Genomic DNA, 12580 nt, shown 5'->3' on the forward strand with positions numbered 1-12580 from the left:
TTGGGTATGCATTTCACTTATTGAGATAACAGGGCTTTGTTTCCAGGTAAGATTGAGTGGAATGAATCTGAAGAAAATAAAATGTGAGTCTCAATTTCTCCAGTTTCTCTTTCTCTTGTTTTAGCTGAATTATCAAGTAAGAGAATGGAAGTTAGCTTCCAGCTATGAAGTAATTGAATGAAATCTAGAAAAATATATATTATTTTTTTATTTTTTTTTTCTTCCCCTACTTTTTCTGCTTGTTTTGTATTCATTGCAACCTACTGTATTTCTCAGACAGAAAATGTTGCCCCTGTATTACCTGGTACTGTTTTATAAACAGTAGAAGGGTGACAAAGTGATTTTTACTTTTTTTGTTGTTTTCAAAGGAAGGTCAGAGATGGCTTCAGGAGAAAAAGCTTCCATCCCTCTCATTATATGAGAGAGCGATCCCCTCATAAGAGAGACTCTCCTTTCTTCAGGGAATCGCCAGCGAGCCGAAGGGATTCTCCGCACAGCAGATCTGGCTCTAGTGTGAGCAGCAGAAGCTACTCTCCTGAAAGAAGCAAAGCCTACCCTTTCCACCAGTCCCAGCATAGCAGAAGTATGTCATCTTTACATAAAAGAAATATTTCTTCTCAGCAAGGTAATGCTGGATTAATGATGAGAACTGGTTAGTGAGATGAAACTGCAACTCATTATTAGACCTTTATCTTTACATATTCTCTTCTACAATGAGAAAACTAGACAGTCTGTATCGCTTACGTGTTGTCTGCACTTTGGCTGTTTCACTGTATACTTTTCTCCCCTGTGTATTTCATGTGGAAGATGGTAGGTGTTTTTTAAATAGCAGCTCTAGGCTGATGACAGTGCGCTGTTGCACAGCTTTTTTGCCCAGTATTTATTTTCCTTTTAGCATCGAATGCTTCTGTTGCTTGTTTAGCCCTTCTCTGGATTCCTTTAGAAGAAATTTGGCAGTCATCTTATAGCAGATGAAGGGTTTTATTCCTGCAACCAGAGGAAAAGTGGGATTAAAACATATAGAGAAATTAAGATGCATGCTGCTACTTGTTTATTTCTCTCTAAATGTTCTTTCAACTGTCTTATTAGGGCTTTGATGCTAGTTTGTTGAGGCTTTTTCTTTTTTTTTGTCAGCAATTTCATCTCAATTCCAGATTCTCAGTTGAGAATACACAGTATATGTCCTGATTTTTAAAAGCTCAGCTTCTTCAATCTTCCTGAGTAATGTAAGGAATCATCTGTTTAAACAAGAAAACCTGAAATATTTTAAAATAATTTCTAACAAGAAGCAAAAGAAAAAGAAAGCAAAATTGTGGTTTTGTTTTTTTTTTTTTTAATATGCTATTGCTATTTATTTAGCTTATGTAAATTAATCACGTTTGAGTTTCTGTTTTGCAGATGTTTCCTAGGGGACTGTACAAACCTACTGTCAAATTTGGCAGGACTTTTTAAAACTAATTAGATTTTTTATTTCATTGATATGTGGCACACCAGACTGTTAAGTAGCACCACTTGCCAATGATGTTGTTGTAGAGTTCAGTTCACACTGTTTAAATATTGAGGAATTATTTTAGTATTAGAATACAAATTGCCTTTCTAACTGATAGTTGTAGTTACTTTAACATTTAGTAGTAATACTTGGTGAATACAAATTCTTGTGGATAGAGGGGAGGAAGAGAAGAAAATGGTAATTATACTTGCAGGAGAGTTGTAGATGTGTAGATCGTAGTCAGTAGGAACAGAAAAAAAAAGTTGGTAAAAACAATATAGAGCTTTGGAACGTCAATGGGTCTTACTGTAGTTTTGAGCTGACTTCTATCACTTTACTGGCAGAATGACTCAGACAGTAGTGAGGGTGGCGAATTTGAAGCAGACATCTTCAGAAACTAAAAAAGACACCAGTCAGGAGACATGGTTATATTTAGGTCTGTGTGGCTTTGGGGTTTTATTTTCAATTCCATGATTAAACACCTCCCATTTTTTTAAATCAGTTTGAGAAGACCAGATGGCTCGTATGCTGGACTGTTTGTTTATAACTTCTTGTTCCCCCCAGAGTAGTAGTTTTGAATTGTTCTATGGATGACTGAATTTAAATGGTCCATTTGTGAGGTGTAAATGGCTTAAAACTTCGAGAATACTGTTTGAATATTATTTGTCTTAGGTAAAATCATGTTTTACATATTTAATAGGAACACGAAATGGGACCTGTTGTGTCTGTCAGTGGTGAGATTTAGTCTGTACTTCAGCGGTTCTTTCAATGTGTTATATATCCTTTCATATTTTGTAATCCTGTTTATAATCACACTGTCTAAATCAGTTTGGTCTGATGGTCTTCATTGCCGGAGGAATATCCCATGCTCTCCAGCCCTTCCAAAACTGGGTCAAATGCAAGATTCCAGCAAACAAAGCTAGGGAAATACATGAGGTTAGAACAAAGGGACAGAAAGGGCTCATAGGAGGGCATACAACAAAGCTGTGTGAGCATGTAGGAAATAGGATGGTATTCCTTGGCCAGGCCTGTCCACTCAGGGTTCTGTAGAGTGGTGTGCCAAGGAGATGCAAGAATGCAGCAGCATATTCAGTTGTATACTTAGAGAATTGTACAGTTAGGATTTGCTGGTTCCAAACAGTTATGCTTTCAGAATGAAGGGCCTCTTACTAACATCTTCAAATTCACTTTTTCCCTTCTTAATTTTGAATAATTTATTGCCACCTCCTTCAGCTAATTCAGTCGGTTCAACTGCAAACATCTAATCTACTCAACTCAGGTAATCTCTAAAGACTCCAATGTGATGAAGGAGTTTTGGTGCAGGCAGAGTTAAAATATTTTGTGGTTTTTTGTTTTTTTTTTTGAAATGGAGACGGCTTGTCATGAGGCTGATAAACAGGTATCATGGGTACAAAACTTCTGTGTTACTTGGTGATGTCAGGGAGACACTCTGTGCTTTTTTCCCAGCTATTTTCAGTAATGTTTTTGAGAGACCTATCAGTAACTGTGAATATTTTTGCATTAGTAGGTCTTCATTATCATACTGGTAACTCGCTTGTCTTGTGACAAACTTGAGACAGTTTGAACTTTGTGTTAACTCTCCACACTACCTACATAGGTGGTATGAAAATGCGGGCAAACAATAAAAGACCTGCTTCTCAAATCTTTCGTAAACGTTTCCTATTGTGAAAAGTATGTATTTTGCATGGAATTTTCCTTCTGTTTTTGTAGGTAGTTGCATTTAAAAATACACAACACTTACACAGTCTTATTTCATAGCATTCTTTAAAAATAGCTTGGCTGTTAGGATTGAGATTTCACACTAAGCTTGGTCTCCATTAATTTATAACCATATTGGTTATCCTAAAAAATTGTCCTGAAATAATTCATATCCAGATTTCCATAAGTGCTTGGTAGCCTTGTTTTTAATTCATCCCATTCTTAAATGAGCTGATGCAAGCTTAGCTGAAGCCAAGATAAGTCTGTTTTACTTTCCTTTTGTGAATAGCTAAGCAATTTGAATGTGAATAGTTTGGTGAACTAGGCTTACTGACAACCAATGTATTTTTCATCTTTACCTTTTGCAGGTCTCTTAGATGTAATTCATGGACCACAGACTGAGAGCTAGCAATGTGCACTGCAACTGGTTCTGCTGCTGCAGGCTCCTGTAGCCCATCTTTATCAAGGCTGTGCAGGGACTGTGATTAGCTCAGTGAATTTGTATTGGCATTTGGCTCATTTAAATGCTTACAAGAAAATCCCTGATAATCCAAAGAGAATCTGACCTGTGGTTCATGGGATGTAAGACTTTTCCTCAGCAAAACTTTCCAACATACCGTGGCCTGCTGAACTAGTTCCTATACTGTCCAGTTTTTTGGAGCATTGGATTGATGGCTAATAGAAATATGGGACTTTTTAATATTAAGTTTACAACAGGAACATTAGAAAGTAAAACCACATCATCTCACCAAGTCATACTGACATGCTCTTCAGTTAAATACTGAGCAGTGGAGTTTTCCTGAATATGCCGTGTATAATAACCATCTCTTCTCTTTGTAAAAAGAAAGAAATGTTACCAAGATTTATCCCATAGTGGAAGCTGTAGATTTCATGAGCTGAGCAAATTTCACTACAGCCCTTCTTCAAAATATTAAAGCTGATAAATATATTTGCAGGATGTGTTTAATATAATTTTGCAGGTCATAATATTTTTTAAAATTGTAGGTAAAGAGAGGACTTCAGTTCAGTCATCGAAAACATCAAGAGATGCGTCACCATCGGGTTCCACAGCAGTACCCTCATCAAAGGTGAGTTTTGCTTTTCAAGTAGTTCTCACCATGTCTGTGCATTAATGGATATATGTATGTTTTGCATCACCTGGAAGGAAACACTGTTATGCGGTTGTTAAGGGCAGAGTATCTTATGTTGCTCTGCAACCCAGCAGAAGCTGGTTTTCCCTTATCTAACAGGAAGGTACTGTTAATGTTGTTTATCACAGAGGACACAGATAGCCCTTTTATTCTGTAGTCACTGTCTTGTTTGAAGGAGGGCATTTTGAATAGACCTTGAATTGTTATTATTGGAAGTCCAGAGCATGCTAGAAAAGGAATGGCAAGGATATGTGTTCAAGAAATGTTTAGATGTTGTGCTAAGAGGCATGGTTTTGTGGGGAAGTACTGGTGATAGGTGAATGGTTGGACCCTCCAGCCTTGGTTGATCCCATGATAAAATTAAGGAAGCAGTTTTTAGGAACAATAGATCAACAGGACACACCTGTACTTGAACTGAGCTCCATCTTTAAGTGATGCTTAACCTATGATTGGATTTGGACAAAGGGAGGTGAAGTGTCTGATAAATGGGGAAGGTCATGTGAATAGCGGCTTTGGAACAGGGCTGCTCAAGAATGTGAAAAGAATGATAGCATTTGCCTGGGAGCAGTGGCACATTGCAAAGCAGCGTGGTAAACTCCTTTAAACATTCTAAATGATGCAGTTTAATTTCCCATCAAAAAAATCTCGTAGTCTGAGCACCAACTACAGTCTTGGTAATTAATTAAACAGAGAAACTAATAAACACTAATGAACAATCAGCATTCAGTGTTGTGCTGGCTGTCCTGTGGCAATGAAAGCATTTTCACATCACAAACTGCTTGTCTGAAAATTATACTTGAGGTTAAAATGAATGCTTCCACAGGAATATTTTCCTTTTTTTTTTTTTTTTTTTTTTTTTTTTTTTTGAGAATTAATTTAATGAAAATTAAAGAAACACTGCAATATATTGTTCTGAGTAAGGTTCTCTTAAAAAGTAGCATTTCCCTAAGCAGTGTGATGTAGGATTAATAAAAACAGTGGGATGCTTGGGGGGAAACAAACAAATAAAAAACAACAGAAAAGGAAAAAAACAAGGAAAGAAACGTACTGTTATGAGAAAGTGAGACTGAAGGAAATAATTAAGTGGGTAAAAAAAAAGAATCAGGCTTTGGTTGTGTTATGTTATGTCATTGTAGGTACTTATTCCATACACAGCTCTTTTAGAATTGCTGTGCTGGGCACCAGTGAATTGCCATTACCCTTAAGGAGGGAGGCAAGTACTGTATTTTCGGGGATGTAAATAAGGAAAGTAAGATAAAAGCTACTAGGCATAAGTTGTACTGATTTGGATTATAAAAGCAACTTTGTAATTAGTTCATTTACTTTGCTTACAGACTTAACATAATGCAGCTTAATATCAAGTCCTCAACAGAACAAAGAGAACAAAGAGATATTGCAAAATCTTTTACTACAGTATATACATGCAGTGTGAGCTTGAACTATAGGTATTTAACCATATTGCTTTCCTCTCCAATCAGGCCTGATCTGTTTTGCGTTGATTTTATTTTTGCCAGAGCTTTGCGTATATCTACTTGATGTTAACTACACAAAGTAAAAGTTTCCATTTAATTGAAATAATTTCTCCAGAGAACAAACAATTTTTATTTGGTGTACATCAGCTGCAGAAACAGAATTGCTTCAGTGACGTTATATTGCTTGTCTCTTTCAAGCACCAGATGTGTCTATAATGTACTGTTTTCTATCAGTGGAGCCTCTTGGGGGTGGTGGCTGCATTTCACTAACCAGTCAAGCTATAGTTCTTCACTGACATGGAAATAACAGCCAAAAAAGTTGTGGCAAAACATGATAAACACTAGGGGCCAAGTCTTGCAATCTATTCAGACTTGTGAAATGAATCATATGCTTTGTTTTATAGATCAAAGGAGATAATTTTCAGTGCTCTAAGTAGTAATTTAACTATGAAATACTTGTATTGCTTCCACAGCAATATCTCTTTTCAGTTCAGTAACTACATGTAAATCAGCAAAGGTATTTTTTTTAATCTTGCTTATGATTATTATTATTTTTTTTGCATATTCATGCATATGAATTAATACAGGTAGGTGTTATCAGATCTTAACCACCTGTTTAACTGACTACTGCATGACATCTTTTGTGTTTTTGTTTAATATCTGTCTGGACTGTAAGCCTTGGAGGTTGTGTGCAGTATAATTAAAGCAAAGAGCAGATGTGTGAGACAAGGAAGGCTTCCGAGCAAAGATAGCAGAAAGCTGACAGGTTTTTGCTGTTCTTACGTTATGCCTAAGGAAAAGGGAAGACACCTTTCTTTACAGTATAATAAAAAGTTTTCCACAAAACAGTTCACTTCTTGCTTCCCTAGTTGTTTTTTCTCTAAAAATGTGACCCTATTCTTATAGTTTTCTCTTACCTTGTAGTGCAGTGTATCTGTGGAAAACCCTATACATAATACATGAAATGCATTCAGAATTTTTTAATATGTATTTTATTGCCATGCAGTCTAGATAATTTAGTCAGAATGAATTAAGGGTGTTTCCCCCCACCCCCCCTTTCCATTAAATACTAGAGTAATTAGTTGATGCTTATGGCTTGTGGAATATTGTAAGTCATATGAGATTTTATTTATCTTCATTTCATGCAAAGATAACAATTGGTGGCAGAGATACTGGTCCTTTCTTTTTGGTAGTATTGCACGGTGCTACTTTTGGGGACTGGGAGAAATCTGTAATGCATGATTTTCTGGCAGCTAAGAAAGCCAGCTTGTGGGTATAAGTTGTGTGTGCCTTGGGGAATCAGAGCAGAGGAGAAAAAAATTGGCTGCTGATAGTTGGTATCAAGGGAAGTGTACAAGTAATTGTGTAGTTTGGGAAGGTAGCTGGGCTAATTATTCTTTGATTTGTATTGCCCATTTCCCTTAGGAACCTTTTAGTACCTTGTCTGTACTTTGGACTTCTATTAATCCCTGTCACCTCTTGGCTTTGCTGATTTCTATTGTTTTAAATTACAGAATGATAAAGAGTGATTCCTGTTCAGATAAGCATTGTATTCCACTTATTTTCTGAATTTAGTTAAATGTTGTGTCTTTATGACACACAATCCTATAGGGGACTGTCTGGGTATGTGCTTCCCCTCACCATTTATGTCCTTTGGAAAAAAGTAATGATATAGTGTGTGGAGGGTTGTTTTGTTGTTGATTTTCCTCCCCAGTGGGACAACCACTAGGTAGAAAATGTGGCAACATTTTTCAGGCAGCTGTATGTTTCTTTGAAATCCATCTTATTGTAACAGGTCTTAATGCTAGAGTTGTATAAATTCTTGGATAGGTGCTTCTGTAGAGACAGTGGCACAAAATACTCACATAGAGGTAACAAGATCTGTAAAATTAGTTGTTTGTAAACTGCTTTTAGTACGTGGACATTTTCCATTATCTGTCTGCTCTAATATATATAAGCCAAATAAAGTTGAAAGAAATCATATTGTAAATACTATTTATAAGACCATTTCCCCATGAATGATTCTGTTACTTGTGATCAACACTTCAGCCAAGTACAAAGTTATTAATTTTAAGTCAGCTAACTTTGATCGATTGAAATGCATTTAAAATACTTTCTGTTCCTAATCAGCCAAGGTTTTGTTCTATATACACAGTCGAATAGTTCGGTTTAAATTTGTTATAACCTTTTATGACTATAGAGTATATTGTGTTACTAAATCAATCCATACTTGTCTGGTTTCTCTGTAGGGCCCATTTGATCCATCTGTCTTTAAACTCATCTGGTGTCAAATAATTTGTTGGTTATTTGTCTCTGAATTTGAAAAATAAAAGGGAAAACAAAAGTATTGATTCTGAAAGTAATGGCGCATTTGAACATTTTCCCCAAAACTCGTTGACTTTTATTTATCTGTTTTTCTTTTAACAAGTCAACAAACAAGATCTTCAGCTTCCTTCTTTGCCATTTCAGAATGCTTTGGAGAGAGCTGAATAGCTTTTTATTTTAATTTAGAAGATGATTTTACATGTGAAAGCATATTTCATGTTTAAACCTTCACTGTAATGTTTTTTTTTTCTCAGGCCGTGGAGAAGAGCACCAGACTATCAGAAAAGGAACTTGCAGAAGCTGCAAGCAAATGGGCAGCTGAGAAGTTAGAGAAGGCCGATGAAAACAATTTACCTGAAAGAACAGACTATGAGGTAAGACAGAAGTATTAACTGATTTATTTTAAAGTATTACAACAGTAGCTTCCTGGTATTTGGCACTTCTGAAAGGTGTATCTTACAATCCACCTATTTGTCTGCCTGTGCTATTAAATGTTTGTTGAAAGAGAGGGACTAAAGCCATGTGCTTGTGATTCTTTTTCTGTTGTTTAAAAAAAAAAACCCACCCACAAAACAAAACATGTGAATAGTAGGTTTTGTTAGGATGCGTTGAATTTATGTTGAGCTACAGCTGACAAAATAAGGCTCCATCTCAGCTTGAGATTTTCCATGGAACTTTCTTGAATTGGTGTAAGTTGCTTTGTCTACTGAGGTCCCTAAAATTAGGTAGGGACTCTATTGAATTAAAATGTGTTTATGTAAAACCTCAGATCAGAAGAGGAACTGTTTAACTGAATTTAGTTCCATGCCATGGCAGTCTGCCATGTCTTTTATTCCCTTTTAGGTGCAGTCCCTCTTCATCTTAAATATCAGGCTTTTATCCTTGCTATTGTTGTTGATTGTATGATTGGTTTAATTATTTTCCAAGAACTTTTGTTTCATTAATACTCAACATTAATTAATTGTTAATTTATAGCTATCTGCTCTTCCCCTCCTTGTCTTTTGCCTCTTGCTATATTGAAGTATGATCATAGTTCTTTTCAGTGGTCATTTTTTACTGCTCTACTGGCACAGAAGGTGAGTGTTTGTTAATAACCTCTTGAGAAAGCTGAATTGTGTAGTTTGTTACTGCAGTTAATTTGGTAATTGATCATGTGGCGAGATTGGCAAGGAGCTGACAAACCTCTTGCTCTTGAACAACTCAGCTGTGGATCCTGTGTCATTGCAGATATAGGACCTACTTGATAACCTGAATCCTTCACTGTATAAACTTAGTAGGGTTTGCTGATGTGAATTCTGAGACCACCTGCGCACTCAGCCCAGCACCTATTGGGAAAGAAATGAGGCTTCTGAGAGTGCCCTTGTCACCTGAGACACCACTTCTGAGGCTTTCCTGTCTTTCTGCCCTGTACAGATTGACATACATTATTATGTCTTTTGACTTTTAGTCACATACCATGTAATGGACAGGATTTTCATAGTCAACTAAGGCTGATGAGACTGATAGACAGTAATGTTTGACTATAAGAAGGCAACAAGGCTCTATTAAGCATGATGTGTTTTAATTAGCGTCTACCCTTTTTGATTTAAAACAAATAAAAGTCATGTAATGTCTTTCACAAAGTAGTCAGGTTTAATCCTGCAGTAATTTCAGCATTCCTTCTCATCAACTTTGTAGTTAATGGGCAGGCATTTTATGTTTGTAAACAATAAGATGGAAAATAAATGTCATGGGAAGCACTGAATTTCCTCCTTGTATTTCACACCTGGGGAAACTTAGAGCTAGATTTGAGCTCGATCTACATTTATCTGAACTCTTAAATCATGTCCATTGACCTAATAGCTGACCGTATCAGCAACTTCTTGGTACTGGACAGGAGGATTGGATGAAAGAGCTATTCATTTCCCTCCAGGAAAAAGAAATTAAGAAAAAAATATATCAAAATAGAATTAAAATAAAATTTTAAAAAACATATAAAAATACGGTGGAGTGAAGAAAAAAGGGTCCTAGCATGGATACCATGTGGAGACACATGCATGGACAGTTCTATTTGTAGAGAGGTTCATGAGAGCAACACTGAAGAGAAATGTCACTCCTTTTCTTGAGGGGAAGGAAATGCAGTGGAGGGAAGAACAGAGTTGACCATGTGGTGAAGCTGATTCTGCCTTAAAGGAGATTGCAGTGGGAGAAAGATTCATAATGAAACAATTACTGTTGTGACAGAGTCTGAGATAATTTACTGAATTAAAAAGTGTTCTGTGAGCTTGCTAATGAAGGCGGTGGGATATTTCATTCTGAATCCTAGAAGAAAAGATAGTTCTGACCTTGACTGGTGGGCTGTCATGTGTCACAGAATCGTAGGGGTTGGAAAGGACCTCCAGAGATCGAGTCCAACCCCCCCGCCAAAGCAGGTTCCCTACACCAGGTCACACAGGTAGGTGTCCAGGCAGGTCTTGAATATCTCCAGAGAAGGAGATTCCACAACCCCATGAGTGTGAGTTGCAGCAGTTTCATTTTTTTTGTTTTTCCAGTTTGTTTATCTTACGTACTATGTAATGGCTGAACTTCGTGTTACGTTGAAATTCTTAGCATCCTCTGCTCTTTCTCAGGCATTTCATGATCTACCGCAACAAAGAGATTCTGCATGTTGTGTTAATGGTTTATATTGATTCTGAGTTTTGAGCAGATGCTTGTAGGACTGCTTCAACTTTTTATTCCTAATGCTTTTCTCTTACACATTAGTTAAGTCTTGTCTCCAGTTCTTTATTATTGAGTATTCAAAAATATTTTTATGTGTCTACTTCAGATTCTCAGGTCTTAATACAAAAATAAATAAACAAAAAAACAACTCCCAGACTATTCTATATTGTACAAATCTGTTGTGTAATAATGCAAATAAATATATTGAGGTAATTATTTTTCTTTTTCTGTCTGCTATTTAGACTACTTGATGTGCTTGAAGTAGGAGTCTGTATTCTTTGGGGCAGGAATGCTGTCTTAATTCCCATATTAGAAGGAAGCCTGTACAATTTTGGTACTTCAGTCAGATTTCAGATATTATCAGGAATCCTCTAAGTGCATGTTTTCTCTTGCTGTACAGTAGGTGTCTCTTTTCCTTTAATATTTAACCCATAGCATTGAATGCTTCAGGAGTTCTTTCTGATTTTGTCATTGACTGTTTACCTTTGATTTTTTTTATCTTTATCCTTTCCCGGAAATCTAATCCCAGTTTCACTGTGGATTTCTTGCTGGTTGATGTTATCAATAACAACTATAGAAGTTTCTTCTCAGAGGAAGGGCAGCTAAGGGTTATCTGACATTGTTGTCCTTACACAATTAAGACTGAGTCACTTTTTTAAGTCGTGTTTTCTGCATATTTAAGATTAGTATTTCTGTAACTGTTAGATTGTAGCAAGAATGCTTCACTAACGGTCTTGATAAGCAAAGTTATATATAACTGAATATATTTGGGCTTTTATTTCTGCTGTCATATCTTGAAATTTTTATTTTGATTTAAAAACTCTGAAAATTCCTTTTCTTTTAAGGCTGGATCTTCAGCTCCATTATATGTCGAACAAGCAGAGGAAACAGAAACAAATGTAACTGACAGTACGGAATTATATGAGGATAACCAGCTTCTTTGCCGCTCAAAAGCAATTGCAACTAAAACCAAGGAGATTGAGCAGGTGAGTCCTGTTGGCTTTTTGGCCCTGATACAATGCTTGTGTAATGGCTTGATCTACTGTAAACATCTTTTTTTTCTCCTCCTTGGAGCATAATATTAGTGTAATCTAATTTGTTGAGGCAATAGGGTGATGGCATCTTTATCTACAGAGATGCATTTAGATACTTTGCTGAGGAAGTATGGCATTTGTCTGCACATGGGAATTAGCTGTAGTCTTCATCTTAAATGTAACTACTGTTATTGTGCATGACAAGCTGGACACGAGCCACCAGTGTGCCCTCACAGCCCAGAAAGCCAAACATATCCTGGGCTGCATCAAAAGAAGCACTGTCAGCAGGGTGAGGGAGGTGATTCTGCTCCTCTGCACTGGTGAGACCTCACCTGGAGTACTGTGTCCAGATGTGAGTCCTCAGTGCAGGAGAGGTATGGGCTTGTTTGGAGCATGTCCAGAGGAGGACCACAAAATGATTCAAGTGGCAGAACACCTCTCCTTTGAGGACAGGCCAAGAGAGCTGGGGGCTGTTCATCGTGGAGAAGAGAAGATTCTGGGGAGACCTGATGGAGGCCTTTCAGTGTCTAAAAGGAGGTTATAAGAAGGGAGGGGGCAGACTGTTTAGCCAGTGTATGTGGTGATAAGACAGAAGGAAATGGTTTCACACTAAAATAGGGGATACTGAGAACAGTTATAAGAAAAAAGATTTTTATGATATTGAAGGAGGGGAGCAGGTTGGCCAGAGAT

The 12580-nt window shown here is 36.8% G+C and overlaps 1 protein-coding gene across 4 annotated transcripts in view; it reads left to right on the top strand.

Annotated features, from left to right (window-relative positions):
- PPHLN1 (periphilin 1) overlaps positions 1-12580 on the top strand; it is a 76607-nt gene that overhangs the window by 31841 nt on the left and 32186 nt on the right. Inside the window, exons 6-9 of one of the 4 annotated variants that reach the window (XM_072339012.1) lie at positions 462-625; positions 4214-4296; positions 8411-8530; positions 11702-11842. In XM_072339012.1, the coding sequence (XP_072195113.1) occupies positions 462-625; positions 4214-4296; positions 8411-8530; positions 11702-11842 (508 nt within the window). Of the gene's footprint in view, positions 1-368; positions 626-4213; positions 4297-8410; positions 8531-11701; positions 11843-12580 lie in introns of all 4 variants that reach the window. The other 3 variants (XM_072339021.1, XM_072338994.1, XM_072339004.1) reach the window with 3 other exon arrangements.

The sequence above is a fragment of the Excalfactoria chinensis genome, chromosome 1, assembly GCF_039878825.1.
Source record: "Excalfactoria chinensis isolate bCotChi1 chromosome 1, bCotChi1.hap2, whole genome shotgun sequence".
In the NCBI taxonomy this organism is placed as follows: domain Eukaryota; kingdom Metazoa; phylum Chordata; class Aves; order Galliformes; family Phasianidae; genus Excalfactoria; species Excalfactoria chinensis.